This window comes from Triturus cristatus, chromosome 12 (assembly GCF_964204655.1).
Source record: "Triturus cristatus chromosome 12, aTriCri1.1, whole genome shotgun sequence".
Taxonomy (NCBI): Eukaryota; Metazoa; Chordata; class Amphibia; order Caudata; family Salamandridae; genus Triturus; species Triturus cristatus.
In genome coordinates this window covers 560492375-560515238 of record NC_140595.1, presented here as the reverse complement: position 1 = coordinate 560515238, position 22864 = coordinate 560492375, and the positions used below count along the sequence as shown (strand labels likewise).

General features: G+C 45.0%; 1 protein-coding gene across 2 annotated transcripts in view; it reads left to right on the top strand.

Annotated features, from left to right (window-relative positions):
• Nucleotides 1-22864, top strand: part of FTO (FTO alpha-ketoglutarate dependent dioxygenase) — a 1490677-nt gene that overhangs the window by 325670 nt on the left and 1142143 nt on the right. For both annotated transcript variants that reach the window (XM_085639036.1, XM_085639037.1), the window contains exon 2: nt 6368-6445. In XM_085639036.1, coding sequence (XP_085495162.1) covers nt 6368-6445 — 78 coding nt within the window. The remainder of the gene's footprint in view (nt 1-6367; nt 6446-22864) is intronic.

The window sequence follows — 22864 nt, the reverse complement described above, 5'->3', positions numbered from 1 at the left end:
CCAAAGCTAAGGACACCTACAAAGCACAGGCCGATGCACACAGACAGAAGGAGCCCAAGTACGGTGTGGGTGATCGGGTGTGGCTGTCCATTCGGCACCTCAATGTGCACGGTCCCAAGAAACTGTTGCCCCGTTTTGTGGGTCCGTTTGAGGTCGAGCGGGTGGTTAATCCCGTGGCTGTGAAACTCTCACTCCCTCCACACATGAAGATTCACCCGGTCTTCCATGTCTCGCTTCTGCAACCGGTCCGTTCTGGTGACTCTCTTCCCTCTCCTCCTTCTCCGGTGGTGGTGGAGGACCATGTCGAGTATGAGGTCAAGGCCATTTTGGGTTCTCGTCGTACTAAGGGTAAACTCTTCTACCTGGTTGACTGGAAGGGGTACGGGCCGGACGAGCGTTCTTGGGAGCCGTTGTCCCATGTTCGCCATGCTCCCATTCTGGTTCGTGCTTTTCATCTGGGCCATCCGCTCAGTCCTCGTCCTGCATCCCCCATTTGAGGTTCTGGCGGGGTTGAGGGGGGACCTGTTTTGGGGGGGGGTACTGTCATGTTCACGGCGCCTGCCGTTTTCCTTGCTCCCCCGCTTCCCCGCTAACACACACAGAAACGGCCGAGAGACTCACTTCCGGCTGGAAGATGAGTCACGGTCTAGTCTTTGGACAGGCATAGCAGTTCACGGAAGCACTTCCGGGGGAAACGCTTAAACACCGCGTTTCCCGCCGGCTCCGTGCTTCGGATTTCGCTAGATGTGCTGAACGACACGAGACGCTGTTTCTGCTGCACGGAAGACTTTGGAAGCGGGCTGTGCCTTCCGGACTGGGGCCCCGCTGTTGGTCTTCGTAATCCCTCTGGGAAACAGTTAAGGTACTTTCGTTCAATTCCGGTGGAGTCACCGTAACGCGGCTGCGTTATGGGTGATCAGGAGTAAGATCCGCGCAGGAGCGCTTAGAGTTTATTGATTTTGACCGCGCAGGAGCGCCTTTTGATGATTTTGTTAGATCCGCGCAGGAGCGCTTAGGGTTTGTTGATTTTGAATGCGCAGGAGCGCGTTATGGTTCATTTTGCATCTTGTCCGCGCTGAAGCGCTTTATGATGATTTTGGTAAATCCGCGCAGGAGCGCTTAGGGTTATTTTGTTCTTGTTCGTTCTCCTTGGGTTTCCACTATTTGCTTTCCAGGGATGCCAGTATTTTGTTAGGTCCAGACACATGAAACTGACGCGCAGGAGCGCTATTCCTTTAGTTCTTGAGAGCCTAACGCTGCCACCTCGTCACAGCTGAACCTTCCTTGAAGCTGTATTCAGGGTTCAATAGTTGCAGCCACTGGTGAGTTCTAGGTTGGGAACAGGGCTTTTCTGTGTGTGTTTGGCGTATCTTGCAACGCTGGAGTTTGGGTCCTTCACTGATCTGGGTCTCTTTGTCTTCCAGTTGGCTCCGAGACACCCTTCACCTCAACCCCCTGCTTTCGTTCTGGCTCCCTTCCCTGCGTCCATCTCATCCCTGCTGGGTTCTACTGTCCACACGGGTCAGGTGGGTACAGGGGTGGGCGCTCCTGTCGTCTCTGCGGACTTGCTCCACAGGCAGAGGTAAGCATTGTGGGGCACCTGACAAGGGCACCTGGGTTTGGAAAGCCTTGAGGAAAGGCTAATAACCAGTGTATAAAGTTGAATCTGAATCTGGTTCACAGAAAGCATTGGTGAACATTGTTAACAAGTGACAAATAAGACTGCGCCTGCGAGCTTGAGCTCAGTGTTATATATTTTCTCACTGAGGGCTTAGCAATTTCCATGCCCTTCCTTTCCCCCAACTGCCTAGCCAGACACAAGTGTTAAATGTTCCTCATACCACTGGGGCGTAATGGCCTGGGGTTCGTAAACAAATCAGGACAGTCTAGCCTCAGCTGCTCCATGACATACCTTAACCAGGGAATACGAAAGACCCCTCAAGTGCAATACAGTCTGCTAATACATGTTGATTTAAGGTGGGAGCTGGACTTGACCAGATTCTCAGCCAGCGTGTTATCAGTGAGGCTGCAATATGATCTGAAATGTAACCCACTGGATTTGTTCTAACGGCAACCTGGACTTTATTAAATATAATTTTACACAAAGCTGAACAAGTTGTAGCAACTGACTGTGCATTATTTCTGCTGTTTATAAACTAGGAAACAAACATAATTATCTCCTCCATGTTGCATCTGAGATAAAAGCAGGTTGTTCTATGTTTGTAGTTTGCAAATAAGGCTTATAATGTAGCTGCTAAAATGTTGCCTTAATGCCACCATTGAATGTGGTTGCGTAAATGTTGCCTAAATGCCACCATTGAATGTGGTTGTTAAAATGTTGCCTTAATGCCACAATTTTTAATGAACTATAGACCAGAGTAAAACCCGTTTGCACCTCTCCTTGTGATTCAAGCACCAATCATGATGAAGCAATTGATGTGGCCCAGTGTTAGCACAACACATTTACATGATTTCAACAAAATGAGCCTTAAGAGTTGATGGTTCAGTTACATTTTGTTTTAATTCATTTTAGTTTTAGGCCCCCACATCAATAGAAAAAAGATTAAAATAGAAAAACAGCAGCTCAACTATAGATGGCACCAAGAGGTTTGAAGCAGGCTAGCAGCACACAGGTCATTATATATGTACACTGTTCCTAGTTTGTGAGTTTTGTTGACAAGTATTTAAATTTTAAATCACCAGTGTCCCTGGTATTAAAGGTAGACTCCATTTATTTTTTAGAATAGTTAAATGTGAGTCTAAGTTGTAATCTGAGTATACACTGAAAATCCCAATCCACCCAGGCATTCAGGATCTCCACAATTAATATTTATTTAATTACTTTGCTTACAAAGGACCCAAATGCAAGTTCTATGCATGTTTTTAGGTTTTAGAAAAAAACAACACTGACGTTTTTCTTGGTTGGTTGGCCTTTGATGAAAGTCTGTGCCTCATTGAGTTTGGAAATTATATCAATGAGACCCAGAGATCATGTTGTAAAAAATTCTTAACGCCTATCTGGAATGAGGAAAAGCTGTTTTATTTTTGTTTTTTCAAGTGAACAGATGTGCACAGGTATGCACCGGAAGTGACACCACTGCATTTCCCATCATCCATCTGCACAGGAAGTGCTGACAGCTTGTGTTCTAACCATTCAAAAGGAGCAAATCCAGCGTGGAACGGGTCCTTCGGTGCCAATCTCATGCAGGCACCTGATGAGGATGGGAAATGAGACTGTGCCAAATGCTGCGGAGGGGTCCAGGAGATGATGAGTTCCATTTCTGTACCTGTGGTTGGGCCTGAATCAGGACTGTGTGGCATAGAGGAGCTGGTGGTTGCATAGAGGAGCTGGTGGTTGCTGAGGTGGCTGGTGAGGCATCGGATGATTAGTTTCTCGAAAACCTATGGTAAGAGGGAATTGCGTCTGTAGTTGAAAAGTGTGGCTGATTCAGCGGATGGGCTCTTGAGCAAAGGCATGACAATAGATTGTCTCCAGGTGTCTGGGAATGTGGCTGAGTGGATGGTGGCATTAAGGGTGGGTGGTTAGTCCTTTGCTGATCAGTAGGAGTCCTTTGGTGAAGGCGTGGTGGGGCAAAGTTCAGATGGAGACCCAGAGTGGATAGCTTTAATGGTCTCGGCAAGTTCGACTGTGGTGTCACAGGCCACTAGGTCCTGGTTTGTTCATTGGCTGTGATGGGAAGTGGCGTTGCGACTGTGATGGGCCCAGTTGAGTGTCAAAGTTACTAAATATGGAGGTGACTTTGTTACAGAAGAATTCTGAGAACTTGTTGCAAATGTCTTGTGAGGGGGTGATGCTGCTATAGGCAGCAGGATAAGTGGTGAAAACTTTGATGGCAAAGATTTTCTTGCTGCTGTTAGTTTTAACATCAATGCGATCTGCAAGAGCTATGTGCTTGGTGTTCCCTATCTGCTGGTGTTAGTATCTTTGGACTGATTTGAAGTTTCTGTCTGCGGTGTCTTGACTTTTTCTCCATTTGTGCTCCAGTTGCCTGCAGTGATGTTTCATCAGCCTGAGTTGCTGTGTGTGCCAGCTAGCCTGTGGCTAGGCACTTGCTGTTTGGTTGTGCTTGAGGGGAGACAGGATGTCAGTGCAAGTGATGATCCAGCTGTCAAGGTTTTTGATAGCTTTCATCAAGTTGCTGGTGTGCTCAGGCCAGTTCTCAGGGAAAGCAGAAGCCTACTCCTCTTATTTAATCCTTTTCAAGTTGCAGCTGGCAATTCAGGTGGTAGTAGGTCAGTGATGGTGTAGGATAGGTATGCTGAATTTGACGAGGGCATGGTCTGTTCAAGACATAGATGCCCGCTTGTCCACTATGATGTTGCTGATGGAAGACAAAATGGGGTCCAATAGGTGTCTGGAGGTGTGGGTGGGTTTGATTAAGAGCTGGGCAAAGCCAAGGTTTACGGGGTTTTCTAGAAGTGTGGTGGAGTTTCGGTTGGTGTGTTCTTCTAAATGAAAGACTTCATGCCTGTGCTTATGCTAATGGTCTTGCCTAATGATCTTGTAGCCGGCAGGGATGGCTATAGTGGTGCTGAGGATGGGTTTAGCAATGTTTCTGTGAGAAAGAGCAGGTCTTGAGGTGTCTTTGGTGATCAAGTGGGTGCTGAGGAGCATGCATGCAGGTATGACGTGTTTGGTGTGTGTGAGCTTGAGCAGATGGCTGGTTTGTGGGAGTGTGAGCGAGTAGCGTGTTTGGTCTGTCAGATATCCAATGCATAAAACACTGCTTGCAAATCATCCAGAGCTGAATGTCCAGCACCTACCTAGCCAAGACAGAATTCCTGTTATTTGTCAAGATCAATAAACAAGGTACAATACAAATGTGGCTCAATGCCATAAGCCTTGATGGCATGAAACGCCAACTTTCACCGAATACCAAGTCACTTAGATTAATTTGAGAGACCAACCAGCTATCGCTTTTAAAGAAAGTCAAACTATTTCTTCCAGAAAAACGACTTTATAATTGCTCTTCAAACCCCTATACTCTCATATCTGAAGGGAAGGAATGCCCTACTCCTTGGCATCCCAGATTTCAAACTTGCATCATTTTAGAGGCATCCTGTATTCTGCATATTTCATGCAGGACCTGAAGAAATATTGATTACATCACCCCCATCCATGGTGGTGGAACTGCATTGGTTCCCCCTGCTGGCCCACACCATCTTTAAAACCATCTGCATCATTTATAAATTCATGACGACCAGCAACCCGCTTATCTTGCAGACAAACTCACCATCTCTGGTGGTTCTTGGCACACACACAGCCAGGGCACCATTAGCCTACAGACTAAGAAGTGTAAAAAAGAAAAAAAAAGACAGCAGGCCTTTTCCATTTATGCACCCAGGATCTAGAGCAATATCCCTGCGTCCATCAGGAATGCCCAACGCTTTTCCAATTTAGAACACAGTGGAAGACTCGCCTCTTTAAAAAACTTTACATCACAATAAGTGAAGTGTTTCCAACCTAGCTCTGTTTCCTATTGCTAATTGACTTTATGCTGGTCTTTATCCATGTACAGCATTCTACTGCCCTTTGCTTAGGTTTGTGCTATAGAAATACCATATTCATACATATATACGTGTCATTTTGGAGTTGAAGCTATGTTTAGATTGATTTTATTGTGCGAGTTGTTTGAGATGACACTTTTCTTAAATCTGAATTTAGTAAGCTTGTATCATACACAATGTGAGGTTTTAACGTGGTGTTTAAGAAACAGGCTGTATTGCTTCTTAAGCAAACCAGCTCTCATACATTACCATCATGTGATTTTCTGCCTGTGGGTAAAGACCTCCAGTGCTTCATTGTCCAAATTTGTGTTTACGTACTGTGCACATATAAGAGCTCCAATTCAAAACCCACCAGTGGATGTGCAATCTTTATTAGTGACTTGATTGACTGTAGCTTAGTTTTGATAGTATAGTTAAAATCCCTAAATTCATTAGGAAATTGCCAATTATCGTACATGGTATTTCTAACTGTACCCATCTGTATTGGTCTCAATCCAAAGATCTTTACTTTTGCCGACGGTGAGAACCATGTTGTTGTTCTCTGCTCCTTCCTTCTGTCTTTGGAATGGAGGTTTCAAGCCGCCACCATTGTATCAAGATGAAGTAGGAATGGGGGGAATCTCAAGACCTTTCGAGGATCAGGTATTGTAACAAATACTTCAACAGGACTACTTGTAAAGGACCTCCTTATAACCCTGTTTGCTTCAATAGAGTTCCGTTCTCTAGTTCAGCCCAAACATTATGCGTATTGAAGTTGGTATTTGAGATTCAATGACTGTTTGTGTTTTAAGTGTTTGTCATATGTATTGTATTTATTTTTTGTTATTTTCATTTGCAGAAACAAAAGCTCCTTGATCAGATTGGAGACCGACTACTGCCATATCTAACACCGAAGCAGGAAGGATTCAATCAACTGGTAATTTATGAACTTGAGAACAAATTAACCTGTCTACCATGGGGGTAACGTATTGTATATACCATGCCCGTACATGATTCTACACTTTCTCTTGTGTACTAACCTCCTGCAATCTACTTCCAAGCTGCTTCCCAAGAACATGGTTTAGTTGAGAGAGAAAGATTCTGGAAAAACTAATATGATCATTAACAGACCCTAAAACAAGTTAAAAAAAATATTTTTCAATGTTGGGCCTGGGAGAAATTTGTGTAGTTTTCTTTGCAGTAAGTAGATATAGGAAATGGCCTAAAAATTACGCATTACAATGCGTATTGCTATCTGGGCATTTTTTGTTACTTTTTTAGCACAAAATGTATGCTGTTGTCTTTTTGTACACAAAGACGCATATCGTGCTAAAGAAGCGCTAGTTTTTGTACCTCTAACTTTCGAAGACGGAGATGGTTAGCTGTAGCAGCTATAATATCGCCCCTGATCACTGCTTTGAAAGCGTCCCAAACTGTGCCTATTGAGACTTCCCCTCCCCTCATAGAGTTCAAAATATTCACCTATTTGTTGGCCTACTTCTTCCAGAAAGATTGGATCTCCCAACAACGAGGGTTGGAGACTGCAGTCAGGTGGTCGCTTTAGGGATTCTAGATCTATGCCAACCATCACTGGGGCATGGTCAGATAAAGTCATGGTCCTGATATTCCACTGGCTGCGCCTTTGCCATAAGTATGCTGCTCAGGAGAATATAATCGATATAGGTATGCGACTGATGATCATGGGAGTAGAACATGTAACCAGAATCGGCAGTATGTAATTTGCGTCACATATCGTGGAGAAATAAATCTGGAAAACTTAATTCACTTAAAAAAGGCCCCCTTGAGCGTAGCTTTCTTTCACTCCCTATCTCTACGAGGATCCCATATCACATTGAAATCCCCTATCAGCACAATATTTCTGCATGCCAAAGTTGTTAGAGCCTTTAGAAATTTGAGGAGGTCAACATTTTGTGCTACATCTGGAGCACAAACAGTAGCTATGGTAATGACAGGACTGTAATGCCCCAACCACAATCCAACATCTGCCACTCTTGTCTGCCTTAGAATGGGAGACTCAGAAGGGTTGGTTTCACTTGAGATAGTTTGTCACGTCCCAGTGTTAATAAGTGCAGAGTAGTGGTATGCTAAGGGGTATGTGCTGTGTTTAAGTATCGCCTGATCCCTTTGTAGGAGATATGTTTCTTGGAAATATAAAATATCTGTCCATAGCCCTGAGGTCTTTCCATATAGCCCCCCCCCCCCGTTGGTTAGGTGTGTTTAGCCCCTTCGCGGTAAGAGTAACTATGTTAACAATTTGTAAAAGTGTAAAAGCTGCTACGGTGGGCATTTACGACCCAATATAGAGTATCCTGTGTCGTGGTGGAGACCCTAAAATTCTGCCTGTCCCTCCTGAAACAACAGGAGGCGGGAAGGGGCCAAACAGTAAAACACAAAAACAGTAAGAAAACAAACCATGCCTGCAGACATGTAGGGGTGTGAAAAACACCTCTGTGAGGCAGCACAGACCAGCGATAAGTTGTCCACTAAGCCACCACCTGGGAGGGCAAGAAGATCCACTGAGGCAGGACCACGGCCCTCCCAGGCTTACCAGCACATTCAGGGGCGATCAAGTCAGGTCCTCATTGCTTCCACCTGGCCAGGATGTCAATGTGCCTATGTAATCGCCATGTCCCATCTCGCCTTCAGGGACCATGACACAAGCTCTGGAGAAGCCAGCAAGAGCCGGGAATCGACCTCCCCAATGGTAAATTGTGCTCAATAGTCATTTGCTGGTCAAGTGCAGTCGAAATCTTTAGGGAGTTAAGGGCGGAAGCTGTTCTTGATCCCCTGGACTCCATGATTGTGTGGCAGAGCATCTTAGGTGGGTCTAACCCGCTGAAAACCCTCCCCTTAAAGGTAATCTCACCCTCGGTTCTTGTGGCAGGGGTTCTGCCCGACCTCTGTAGCAGAGAGACCCAAAACGCACACCACCCATATAACATCAAAATTGTGTGATGTCTGCCACCCAAAGTAAAGCTGCAGGATTAGGTCCACTGATATCAGTCCCCAATGTCTCTAAGTTTTTTAGTAATGGCCTAAAATTCAGCTCTTGGTTAAAGAATTGTTTGTGCAAAGTCTTGAAATATAATGCAGGGCTGCACTTGAAACCATATGACGCCAGTCTCTCTTACCCCACATAGAATCTTCTCTTTTTCAGAAAAGTAATGAAATTTGACCACAAATGTCCCTGGGCCATTGTTTGGGTGATCTCCTGGGAACCACCCTATAGATCCTGTGAATCTGAACTTCCAGGTAACAATGACCTAGTATGGAGGAGAACAATCTCAAATGGAGGTGGAGAGTTCAGCGTCTGAGATCACCTCGTTAAGACCTCACCCTCATAAATTTTCTTCCCTCAAGCGATATTCAAGATCCTCAAAGTGGTCCCTTTAGCGGTGTCTGCAGTATATTGCATTTAGTTGTGGCTAAGTGACCCATTGCCAGTCCATCGATCCTGCTCTCCGCATCAAGCATTCTTTGGCCCACCGAGTCGACGTTGGATCATAGCTTCTGCATTTTTCATCCTAGCTCTGAGCGCAGGTTCACAAGGGTTTTGTCAAAGTCCTGACGAAGCTCATCCCTCAGTTCAATCTCAAAGATACAGAGACTTCACAGGAAGTTCATTTTAGTCAAAGACATGCTCACCAAACTTGCGGGCGTTTTTTTTTTTTTACTTGAGTTTTATATAGCACTGGAGGTATCAGAGGGCTTTACAAGAGTAACCACAACAGTACAATAAATTACATGAAATTACACATTACAAAAAAACAGGTTGTAGGGAAATGAGAATACTCGAGGATGGTAAAAACGAAGACGCTGGGTGAGGTAACGAAAAGCAGTGGGATAGTTGTACAAGCGGCAGAAAGTAAGAGACGGGAACAATCTAAGGGGCAGAGGAGGGAAGGGGCAGGGGAGGGAAGAGGGGGGACAGAGAGAAAGGTGAAGGAAGGCAGAAAAGGACAGGAGAGAGATAGTGAGACAAAACGAGAGAGGGAAACGGATAGTAACGAGTAAGACAGCGAGGAGTGTGTCAGAAAGGTCTCAGCATCAGAGGTATTTGCTGAGCGGGGCAGGGACGTATCAAGATAGGTGAGAAGGCCACCACAAACAGACTTCTCCTTGGGGAGCATATGAGAGCTCCCACTGTATATCTGCCAGAGAACCGGAAGAAGAAAAACAAGTTATAAAACCATCTTCAGGGAGAAAATTTCTATCCTCTGCTGCGTAGGAGGAGTGGTCAAGACAGTGCAGGATGTTGGTTGCTAGCCAACTGAAACAGCATGCGGGGTCTGCCTTTGGTGCTCATTCATTTGAAACAAGGATAATGTTCTGTAAGCTCTTCAGGTGTTCATTCTCAAGTGGTCCTCGTTCATGTCTTATCATTCAAAGCCCACAGCTTCCCCAAATACGTGCAAGATGGACGGGAGGCGCGGGTCAGTCTCAGCCCCTCACAGAGTTCCCAAGGATGCTGCAAGCACCTCAAAGATGGGAGAGCCTAGTCTATCACTGAATCCGCATTCCACTGTGTCTCTGCATCAGGGTCTCAATGGGACATACACATAGCCCATCCATTGTGGTTTCCACTAGGTAAATATAATATGGGGTGGTTACAGTCTCAAGAACAGATACTGAGCTGTACCATTAAGTCATCAAACGGGGAGCTATGTCATCATCATGAGGCATGTTGCTGGGGAGTAGGAGTGTCCTGGGGACCAGAAGACTATCCGGCAGGTACACAAGCGGCCATGAAGACCCACCCCAGGCCTAAAGAGTGAGCGTTCTCTGCAGCTGCCATGCAAAGTCAACTGAAGGCAGCAGGATCTGACCTAGCAGTGTGAGGAACCCTCTCATACAGTATGCTGAATCGCTCCTTCTCCTGCAGTCTTCAATAAGCATAGCAGGAAAGGATTCAGCCCGGTGGCCCGCTCGTCCTTAGGCCAGAGCCCCCTCCACTCTGCACAGTCCCTGCAGGGTGGCCTCCCCACCAACAGACTACCCGCCTACCTACCTTCTCTGCATGTGCACAGCGGAGGCGCAGTGCGCCTCAGGATCATTCTCCCGGGTCCCGGCGAACTGCAATCGATTCCGGAGCCGCAGCCACAGGCTGCACCTTGCCTGTCTCCAGGTTGCATCCGCTCACCAGGAGGACAGATGTGGTGACAATCCCCCCAAAGGAACACACCGCTGACTTACGTGGCGTTGGAAGCCTGGTTGACCACAGTGGATTGAGTCGGGTGTCGGGAACAACTGGGATCAGCCCGTCTGAGGAGGAGCAGCAGCAGGGAACTTACTGCTTCTCTGACATCTTGGCCACGCTCCCACTGCCTTTATATTTAATCGTCATCTGAAGAGATTAGAATTAAAATCTTAGCTGCTCCATGGATAGGCGGTCATATCTTCCTTTATAAATTTGAGAATGGCGGGAAAGGTGAAGAAGCTCACCAGCTAGTCCATGTTGCAGTAAGAGAGCTATTAGCTCTTATGGAGCCAGGGTATGTTCTAGTAGTAATAATAGATTGGAAATGTCATCGTGCAGCAGGTCGACATAGCATCCCTGCAGTACTCCTAATGCAGAATGCCCTAGGCAAGCTTGTTTTTGGAAAACAAGAAACTAATGGCCCTGACACACTGGGAGTTTTCTCCACTGATGTGCGGAGTCATTTTAATTTTTGTATGTTCAGGGCTGGCAGATTTTTCCTGGCGGTCCTGAACATGAACAATTGTATCAGAGCATCTACCCTAAGTGGGGCGGACAGCCTGAGGTACTTAGAATGACAGCTTAATATGTGTGGGTCTCAGTCTAAGGTTTCTTCTGGCAGAACCAGTGGGCGCTTCCTTCTTGGAAACCTAATGGTTTGCACACCACTAAATAAGGTGTCATCACGTTTCACATAAAAATGAACATCTTTTATGTCGCATCATTCGTACCCCTGCAAAATTAGAAAAGTGGAATAACCTCAATTTGCCACAAATTACGGTTCCTGTCCAATCCTGGTCAACAGTCCTCACCTCCCTCTTCTTAACTGAGTGCCATACTAGTCAAATAGCCAGCAGCTGCTGTTTCCATCCAAAGATCTGGAAATGACTTTTACTGTTCCTGGAACCTTGTCACCATTTTCCAGTTATAAATGCCCTTATTCAGTCCTGATTGGATTATTGCAATGCAGTCTACCTACCCTCCCCAGCTGAACTGTTATAACATTTACAGCTTAATCGAAATTCAGCAGCATTTCTGGATAAAAGATGCTCCAGACATAAACATATCACATTGGTCTTCAGATCACTTCACTGTCTGGCTCTCCACAACCAAGATGTACTTTTTATTTCTTTGAAACTTTATTTAGAGCATTTTCTCTCCACAACCAAGATGTACTTTTTATTTTATTGAAACTTATTTAGAGTATTTTATAAAAAGACAAAAAGAAACACAGAAGCTGCAAAATAAAATACAATTGTTTAACCATGACACGCTAGCCCGTTTATTTCACCCACCTTATCAAGCCGCCTATGTACCTGGTTTACAGTTGGAGGATGGAACCATGGTTCCTGTTAATGCAAACATTTTAAATACTTCCACTGACTATTATAAGCAACTTTATACGTCACACACTGATATCTCTGAAACCGCATTAGCAGATTATTCAACCAAAGTGGCAATGGTATAACTGAAATGGACAGCAGCAATTACAGGCAAGGAAATAACCCAAGCTATAGGCTTATATGTAGGTGCACTTAATTTTTTTTTTACATAATATTGATGAGGTAGTACTATAGAGCTGAAAATGGAGCTGGGGTGGTTAGTGCGGGGCCTGGCCAAAGAGGTGTGCAAAGTCTCTCAACTCTCCTTAAGAGAGTACATAATAATGGACTTGAGCTATGAAATAGTCACGGTGCAAGCGTTCTTAGGGGTAGCAACACATAAGAGTGGAATGGTGCACCCGAATGCAAGTTAATCAGATTCCTTCAGTCCATTGGGCAAGTTCCAGCTTTATTCACAATCGTGAAAAAAAATCAGTAAAAAACATTCCAGCCAATGCGTTTCGTTCAAACAGTGTTGAACTTCATCAGGGCTTGTATTTATATATTGGTGAGTATTACTCTTGTTCTAAAAATCGTCCATCAGTTATGATGAATATTATGAATTTATATATTATTTCATCGTCGTGAATGAATGCCACAATCACTGAAAATGTTCCAGAGGGACAGTTATCCTTCCCTCAGTCCAACACCTGAATCCGTATTGTCAACCGAAAACACTGCACTTTGTTCTTAGGGATGGTTGTTTTCAAGGTGGAAGAGCAGTAGAAGGGAGTCACAACAGATGATCAACTTTAGTAGTGCAGATGTCTTCCAAAACATTTATTCCTCAGCTGGGGACTGCATAGCAGGTTGTAGAAGTTGGTCTTTAGCCGCCAGGTGCTAGTAGGTAGAGAGTAGCCTAGTGTGACAGTTGAAGACTTTTCTGTAGCTCTATTTCAAGCAGAGTCTCTAATGCGATGTTTTTTTCATACACAAACATGTACTAAGTCTAAAAGACTGGATAAATGTGTCAGTCCTTTTAGGTTGAAAATGAGAAGAGTACTGTAGTCAAGATAGAGAGGATGTGAGGTAGACATCCTTGATAAACTTGCAAGATGTTCCTGATCAGGGATGCTCAAGTTGAAATTGTGGTGCGGTGTTGTTATCTTAATGAACATTCTTAATCCCCGATGTGGTGGGTGTGACAGTTGTGGTCTGAATTGGATTTGGTATTTTCTCTCTTGTATGTCTGCTCATGCCTCTTCCATGGATTAAAGCCTGGAAGACCTTGCAATCTAGGATAAACAAATGATCCGTTGAAATACCAGCACTATGCTTCGATCTCAAGTGGGAAGAAAACTAATTTCTTATGATTTTTTTCAAATGTGATGTTACTTCATATTTTTGAACTAAAAGATAAAAATAAAGTTCACCTTGTGGTTGCATGTATTTGATACATAGTATATGTCCACATAAAAGTTTAACCCTGCATTAGCCAATATCTATGTTGGGGCATATACCAGGGATAGTGAGGTGGGCTTTTAAAGGCAGATTCTGAAACATCTGGGCCAACTAACAGTGTCTCAGTCTTTGCTGTTTCAGACAGTAGTGTTTGAGGTTCATACAACTTGCAATGTGTAGAAGGCTGCCCATGCCTCTGGTCCATTTTGACATGTTTCTTTTAATTTGAGGTTTACCGCATACATATGAAAGCCAGCATTGTATTCCCCAAGAATATGGGTGCTGTAGATGATCAATTATGGGGCCATTGTGAAGCCACTCTACATGTGTTATTAGTGAGATAAAATGGAAAGGAGTTTTTGGTTCCTTGGATGTGTAGGAGGAAAGAAGGTGTGTTAGCCAATTCATCGAGGTCCTATAAGATCCTGGTGATATTCCTAAAATGGAGCATTAGGTTGTTGTGGCCACAGAGAGGATGAAAGTCTGAATAATAATTGTTCAAGAAACATTTGTGCTCAGTGTGGGTGGGAAGAGTGTTGGAAGGTAACTACAGTTTTAAGAGCATTCACCATGAAAGTGAGGTTCATAATGAGCTTTACTTTTGCTAGGCTTTCTACATCTGCAATAATCTTTTTAAAAATGTGTGTGACGGGTTATGGTTCAGCTTTGCATGGCTTCTCCTTGGTTGAGTGATGCATTGAGGAGTTGCTTAAAGAGGAGGTGCTTACCAGGAGATCCAGTGTACCCAAGGTGGTATGGTTGTAGTTGTCTATTGTGGGAGCTGATGTTTCAATAAAATATTTCCCATATGAAGATAGGAGTATAATGTGACCTTTGGGTTATAGATTTTAATTTTACAGTGAACGAAATGTGGAAGATCTTATATGAGCTATTAGGATTTAGCTGAGGTGGAGGCCTCTGCAAAAGAAAGTGCTACCTAAAGAAAAAAGCTGAAAAGTTCCATTGAGATGTCCTGATGCAACATTGGATTCACATGTTTTTGTCTCTTTGCAACCCAGACTTAGTGCATTTGTTGTAAGTGCAGCAGGTAGTGCATTCTAGTGCTATTTGCAATTTACTCCAATAGCTCAAAAGGGCCCTTCCATGAGCCTAGAGAGGTGTGTTGGTTGGCACAGCATTGTGGGAACCAGTGGATGTTTATGCCTCAGTGGCTTCCCTTCTACCTGTTATTTTACTGGGGTATTCTCTGTACCCCTCATAAGTTTTTTTCCCCTTTATGGGGTGGTTACTCTCATGTGAAGCCCCACCCATTCCCCTCTGTCTCCTGTGGCTGTTTTACAGACATTTCACCTCATTCTGCTGGCGTGCTATTTTGTTCTGCAGTAGAGTGCAGGTGGTGAAATGTCCTGCGATGTTTGGAACGCGGCTGGAAGGCCGGATGCTGACTTGTGTTTGCAGTAATTAAGGAAGTGCAAAATCTCTATGTCGAGGTTATCCCACGTTTCATATGCAGTCCAAAGAAAGCTCAATCATTTGGAAGTCTTAAATGAAGGCACTCAAATCCATGTGCTCAAGTATGTGAACCAGGACAAGGCCTCCTTGTGTGATCTTAGTGGAGCTCAGGGCTCGAAAAACACCAGACAAAGGCAAGTGGGTTAAGTTCTGGTCAGGCCGAGGGTTGACAATAATTGTTTGTTTAATGTGAGTAGTAGGCAAAAGGTGTGAACAGCTTTGTGAGCATCTTCATGTTGATGGAAAACATGGAAGGCTGTCAGTCACCCACAGCCATGGAAATGGAAGGACCCTCAGCAATGATTTTAAGATCCCCAAGAGGCAGGCCCAACTAGATAGTTTCAAAAGGTTCTCGGACAGATAATTAATCTCAGTAGGGAATCTAGCCCAGTGCTCGGTTGGGGTGATGGACAAATATGCCCATAAAATATGACTGTCTAGTAATGTAAGGCTGGGCCAACAAAATGTACTTGCTGGAGATCACGTTTTACCAAATCACTGCCAAGATGTGCCTATGGACTAAGCTTGGTTTCTTCTCATGTGTTGTAATTTAACAGAACTGATCAAGTAGCAGAGGAAATGGGTAAATGCTTCTCAGAGAAGACTAGGATGTGGACAGAGTTATCAGGAATGTCATATGTTGTTAACTTTCCTAGCTGATGATCTGGGATTAGCAAAGACCATGTGAGGATGGAGTTGACCCAGAAGAGAGAGGGACATAGATGATAGCTTTGGGTGATTATTCATGTGATGGCCAGGTTATTAAGGAACAAGTTCATGTGATTTCTGGTGCCAATGCACACAAAGACATGTGGAAAGTAAAACTGGTAGTTGGAAATTAATTTTGCATCAGGGGTTGCTCAGTGAGTCCACATGGTCCAGTAGTTTGAGTGCAGTAGGTGTTTTCCGTAGACTAGCCTGAGTGCATTGAGGTGTTTGGGATGTCTAGGGTTGCCATTGTGGTATAAGTCAGCAGTTCGCATTGTGCAGTTTGTTTTGTTGAAATGTACAATCAGAGTTTGGCCGCCTCTGTTTACCAAGATGTGGGAAAAGAGACAGGTTCTCCAGATAGCCATTGATAACCGGCCGTGTCAAAAAGGCCAGAAGTAAGTTTATAATTTTCAGGTCAACATAATGACAAATATGGGCAGTGAAAATCTCTGGCTGTGTGGCTATGATGCGTTCTTGAACAAGCCTTTTAGTCTTGGTTATTATGCTAGAGTAGAGAATATTATGGCATGGGGCCAGTGTTGACCTGGTTGTTGGGGAGGTTGCAGAGCAAGGATGTGTGGAACCGTGTTCCTAGACACAGTAGGGTGCATTACATGAGCCTGAGAAGGCATGAGATGCGTTGGGTGCGAGTCTTGTCACTCAAGGGGAGCTCTAGAAGGGTTTTCACAGGGGACAGGTTCGCTCTCAATCATTTGATTGAGTCATTGAATTCTAAGAGATGCTTCTGATGGTGACATGCCGTATTAGAGAAGGTGCCCAGGGGGGCTCAACGGGCGTTTGCGCACCCCGAGGCACTTTGGTATTATAGAAGGGGGCGCAGACGCTTGTGTGCCCCCTTCAATAATACCAATAGCGCTGGTGCACTTTAAGTGCTATCAACAGAGGGTGTTCCCTCATTTGCATAGGGGCGTGCCCTATGGAAATGAGAGAATTGCTTTGACTCTGCGCCTGCACCATATTACAGACGCAGCCGCAGAATCAAAGAAGCCCGCAGGAGGTGCACTGACAGTGCGCCATTTAAAAGGTCGTGCACTGTCAGTGCGCCACCTGAGAGCAGCCGTCTGCAAGGGGTAAAGGGGGTCCCATCGACCCCCCAGACACCCCTTTACTGTGAAAACACACAGCAGCTGCACCGTGTTTTCACATGAATGCGCTGCCCCAGGGCAGCGCAAGGTCGCAGCTGCCCTGGAGGCAGCGCATACACCATAATGGGGCGCAAACAATGATAATGTGTAATACGGCCCCAGGTGTACAAAATTAGGGCCAACATGCGACAGTTTGGTTTTTATTGACTGATGGACGTTGTGGGTACGACAAAGGTGTGGCTAATGCAGCGATGGTTTTCTCTACGTAACTTAAAGCGCTCTCATGTTCATTTGACTCTGAAGAGCCGTCTCTAGTCATCTAGTTGTAGGTCAGCAGATCTGGGATTCCGAGCACAGGGCGATTTTGCAATTCCAGATTTAATGAGATTCCAATCTGCAACTCTCCCCTTTCTGCTTGCTCTTTTCGCACTAGGCAGATGTATCTTCAATTCTCAACGCGGTTGGCTTTGTTCCAGAACTATTATGGGACCATCCTTTTTGGGTTTGCCTAGTTTTGATATTTCAGTTTCCCTTACTTGACAAACCCACGTTTGGCAAAGACTGTGTGTTCAGAGCATGCTCTTTTTCCAAGATCTTGCAACGATTTGTTTTTTTCTTTTTCCTCCTCCCTATACAATATGTGCGGAGTGACTGGGTACAGTCTCTGCCAACCTTCAGTGGTTGGAATGTTGCCATTGAAATGCTTTCATCCAAGTACATAAATATAATACGAGTGCTTTAAATAGGCAGGTTTCGTCAGGCTCCAAGTACCCACACTTTTTTTGGAAGGGGAGTGGGTCATCATTCCCTAACAGGGCTCTGCGTTTAATGGAACAGAACCAGTGCTTCCCACGAAGGAGCAGGATCCCAGTGCCGGATATGTAGCATGTTTATCAATTTCAATTTTTTTTAAATTCGTGATAATACAATATATTTTGCATTTAGGAGCGTATTTTATTGTTGTTCATCAGTACACCGTGTACAGTGAAAGTGCTCGGTGTGATATAATGTCCCCTCAAAGCAGTAGTTAATTTGGTCAATTCTGTTCCGCAATTTGCACATTTTATTGCCATTTTTATTTATTTTGAATTTGTTTTTGTGTGTTCTACACTAAAAGGTACACTCAGTATTTATTTGCTGATATCTCCCTTTTTTTTTTTTTGTTTAGCCCAGGGGAGCTATGTAGCCCTGAGTGCATGAGCGATGGAACACGTGTTACTCAATGTTGTCTTAGCCTTGGATGGTTGAGGAAGGATCTGCTTGACTGACAACTTCTGTACATCATTCATCCTGCCAGAGTTCAGGCAGTATCACGAATCTTACAAATGAGGAAGAATGGGAGGGAGAAACTTGTGGTTTGGCACAGCCAGTGATCCCTTCCTATCCATCACCAGCTCAAAGCCAAATCGATCAACACTTGTTGAAAACCGAATTAGCATTGGACGGCAGGCTCTGTGCCTAACACTGTGTAAAATGAGTAGGCGCGGTTAATGCTGTGTAGGATTGATGCATAATCACCTAGGATTTAATGCCAACCTGGACTTCCCAACACCCCCATACCACCCTCCTCCACCCTCCGTAAACAGTAGAGGGAGTGTTTTGGCCAAAGGGTCATTTTACCAGCTCGTTATGGTAGTTCTTTATTTTTTCTTACTTTTATTTTTATTGAAGACAAGGTAGCACAGGTAAAACAGTGTATAAACATACATGCCAATGATTCTTCCATTGATTTAGCACCCCACGTATACTTAGAGAAATATCGAAGTACGTACATTACACATTTAGTCAAAAAGGGATCAACCTCACTCTGGTTCTTGCCTTTGTCTGGGCAAGGGCGGTTCACAAATCTCTCCCCTATAGCAATTCCATTTGTCCCATATTTGTGTCCAATTGTTGGGGCAGCCTCGAGATCTATACACCGTTTTGTCAGTGAACATACAATGGTCCATATCATTTTCCCATAGTCTTAGTGGCGGCTTTTCTTGTGCCTCCCACAACCTTGCAATATTTCTTTTGGCAATCATCATTCACAATGTCACCCATATTCTCTGCTTTGTAGTTATATCAGTGGGACCCCAAATATTTAAGAGGCACAATTTTATATTACAATCAATCTTAATGCCCATTACCTCCTCCATACTTTTCACCACCCCCGCTCAATATTCTTGGATAACTTGACATTCCCAGAGCATGTGTATGAAAGTGCCTTCTTGCCCACATTTCTTTGTGCAGTCAGCTCCAGTCCTATAGCCCATCTTCACCAGAGTCTGAGCCTGGAAGAAATGGCTGTTTGCTTAGGAGAGGCGAGAGCTTCAAGCCATTCATCATCATCTATTACCGCTACGTCATGATCCCATTTAGTCGGAGTAGGGGATCAGGCATGTTATTAACAAGTTTTTTATATACCAACGAAATTGCCTTCTCAGGGAGATTTCAGTCTAGTATCCTGTCATCTACCGGAGAGGACTCTGGTGTCGTCTCTCCTTTTGGTATTGCCGCCAGTAGTGCATGCGCATTATGGTGTTTCTTGATGGTAAACTTTGAAGCACCACTGTGGGACAGTGTTGGGTAGAGCTAGTTGATTTTACGAATATGTACCGCGTTCCATTATCACTGATTGATTTTTTTCAGAATATAAACTGAAAAGGATAAATATTACATATGGAAAACATCTGCTTCTACACTAAATATAGTCGATTTTTGATGCACCAGGAGTAAAACTAGTGTGCACACTGGTTCTGTGGTGTCTGCTTTTATTGCACCCTTAACTTTTTACTCATACAATCATCAGTCTAAAAAAAGCTGAGAACTGGAAACGCCAGTGCAAGTTTAGTTAGGTCGATTTCTGTGTTACTAATTTACGGCTAAGAACCAGTAATTTGTTATTGGAGTACTTCAAATATGCCTTGAGCCCAAGCACGTTCCCTTCTTCATTGGAAAAAAAACTAAACTAAAATACATAATTCTACTTTAGGGTATTCTACTTGGAAGGCTCAGTGACTTGCTGTCCTTTGTTGTTTGGACACTGGGAGTCGTTTAGATTTTAATGGAAACTAACTGTTCTTGCTCATACATTTGTCTACTTCACCATGACATCCTTTTTTTGCAGGGTGCCACCAAATGTGAGGTGTTCCTCTGCTAGTGAAGTACTTCTTATAAGGTGCATTTGGTTCTGGCTGTCCTCTCAAGGCCCTTTTCTTTGGCTACATCCGGTAGTGTGATATTTTATTTTGATACCTATCTTTCCTTGTGATTCTGCCTCAAATGTTCAAAATGTATGAATGAGTGAGAGGATAGCACACAATTACTCGAAGAACCGCCTCAGTATTAACTGTTTTTTGGGTGCCTGAGAGAATGCCACTTCGATCAAATGTACCTCCCTAGCTGGCCCAACATATTGATAAAAGCTGTGCTGAGCCACCAAATGTAGTTTTGTTTGCCAGGTTTGAAAGATTTTCAGAACTGTAGGAAACCGGGGTCTCCAGTCCCTATGGCGGTAACGTGACACGAGCGGCTGGGCACCCAAAGGCCTGTGTGTAAAGCAACCATACAACACGCACCTCTCATGGAACGGGGAACAAACACAATAAGGGATACTTTAGGCAAATACTCAAGTTTATCCAACAGTTAAAGATAAATGCAGTTCAGGATTTGTACATGCAGTTCATGGGTTTCACATGCAGTTCAGGAATTGTACATGCTGTTCATGAGATATCACGGCAGACTTCGTGGGTCCCTAGTAACCTGGGAGCCTCAGGGGGGCGACTACCACTAGCATTGGACACTTCTGAGCCGGGCCTGTGATCATAACGCTACTAGTGGTAAGGGCGTAGGGAACTCCTGTGAGCGGAGCCTATCACCATAGCGGTACTCGTAATAATGAAGCATGTAACAATTCAAAAGCAGAACCTGCAAACATAGCGTTACTCGTATTCACGAAGCATGTGACCTTCAAGAGCAGAGCCTGCAATTATAGCATTACTCGTAATCAGCAAAGCGTATAACATTCAGAGCAGAACCTGCAAATATAGCATCACTCGTAATCAGCAAAGCGTATAACATTCAGTGCAGAACCTGCAAATATAGCATTACTCGTAATCAGCGAAGCATGCTCTCAGTGTCTCTTCCATGCAGTCAGTGGGGCACCAACCTTCTGAATAGTTAGTGGGGAACAAGGAGCAAATCCCTCGGAGGGGTCTCTGTCGTGGTGACCAGGGGACTCCCACGGAGAGGGAACCCGGGCTCAGGGTGCGGTGTGGCTCCCAGCCGATAGGGGGCGCACCGGGGTCAGTCCCAAGCCTCCAGGCTTACCTTGCTCTCAACGTCAGGAGGCGTCCACACCGGCTCCGCAGTCCGCAGGCGATCCTGTTGCGACGGGGGCCGGCCACGGCCTCACGCACCTTTACCACAGCTGCGACGGCAGCGACGGGGCCCCGGGCTTCTCCTCGGGCCTCGCAACGATGAGGGGGCACTCTTCCGGCCTCCGGGCCGCAGCGGTGAGTGCGCTTCAGCCTCCACACCACAGGGGGGGCTCAAATTAAGCAGGGGAGCTCCATGCTCAACGGAGCACGCTGCCGGGGACCCCAGGCCAGGTCAGGGAGCGCAGGGGTCACAGCGCTAAGACCTGGTTGATCCTCAGCGATTCCAAAATCAGCTTGGCATGTAGTTTCAATGTTCAGTCTGGACACGCAGTCTCAGCCTTCAGTTCCTGCAATCAGTTGCTCTAGGAAGTCTTGATGGTGCAGGTGTATCTGGCCCCCTTAAGGGGTTCTGTTACAGGGGGGTAGGGAGTGAGTTGGCGACTAGGTCCTTCCTAGTCTGGCTGGGCAGAGGTTCCCTGGGTCCTCCTACTGCTGGGCAAGATCAGTGGGTTTCACAGGATCCCTCACTCACTTAAGAGGCAGCACCTAAATCCTGTCACTCTCAGAGGCATAAGTCCCTGGCTAGGCCCTACCGCCTACACTCCTGCGTGGATTCTCCAGCTCTGCTTTACCCCACTGGCCAACTAACTACAAAAAGTTGCCTCCCTCACTTAAGTAGCCCTAGGTCAGGTGACCTCTAGCCAAGGCGGCAAAAGTAAAACCACACCTCCCTTCTAGAAGGTTCCAGGACATTCCAGGAGCTTCCCCATTCTACCTATGGGACAATAAAAGGCGGGCTGGTGTCGCAACATTGTTTTGGGTGTCCCAGCCAGCTCCTGGCAGCTAGGGTGCTACTAATAAAAGACCACTCTGCAGTAGCAGGGGTCTGTGGCAGCCATCTTGGGAGAAGTAAAAAAACGAAAAAACTCAGGGAAAAGGGCCAAGTCCAACAAGAACATTGGCGCAAGAACAGTGGAAAACAATATTCATGACGACATTATACATAGAGAGCAGGATCCATTTTTTAATTACTCTTGTATCTTGGTCTATGCCAATGGTTTCCACTGAGAGAAAAGCAGGCTTTCATAGTGAAGAATGCCCACGTGGCCTGCCCATCTTCACTTGTACGACTTGACCATGGACAGTTTCCAAGGGCGTTACCAAAGGCAAGTTAATGATCCGTGGTGTGTTTTGAGCAAAACTGGAGTGACAGTAGTGGTTATCGGATATGAACAAAAATTGATTTTCTGTTTAGCTGGCTGCCTGAATCCAGAGACTTTTTAGTGGGTCTCTTATTTAACCAAGTGAGTACACACCACATTGAAATCACAAGGGGACCTTACATGAAATTGCTTTGGGAGGTCCACCAATGATCGGTGGCAAGCCATTTGCTGCCGAATGTGTATGTTATGTTAACAGAATTTATTAAGCGCACATACACCAATCGGTTTCATGGCGCTAAGGCGGAGGAGGACTGACCATTGACTGCTGAAAGAGACACTAATTAAATACATTGCGGAAAAGCCAAGTTTTGAAGGATTGTCTACCTTTATTGTAACTAGGAGCTGTTTGAATTCGAAGAGGAAAGGAGTTCCAGACACTTGGGCTATGAATGAAGAACTGGCACCACCCATTCTCTTTTTTTTTTTTTTTATAACTCGGGTACCAACAGAAGATGATTACAAGGGGAACGCAATATCATGT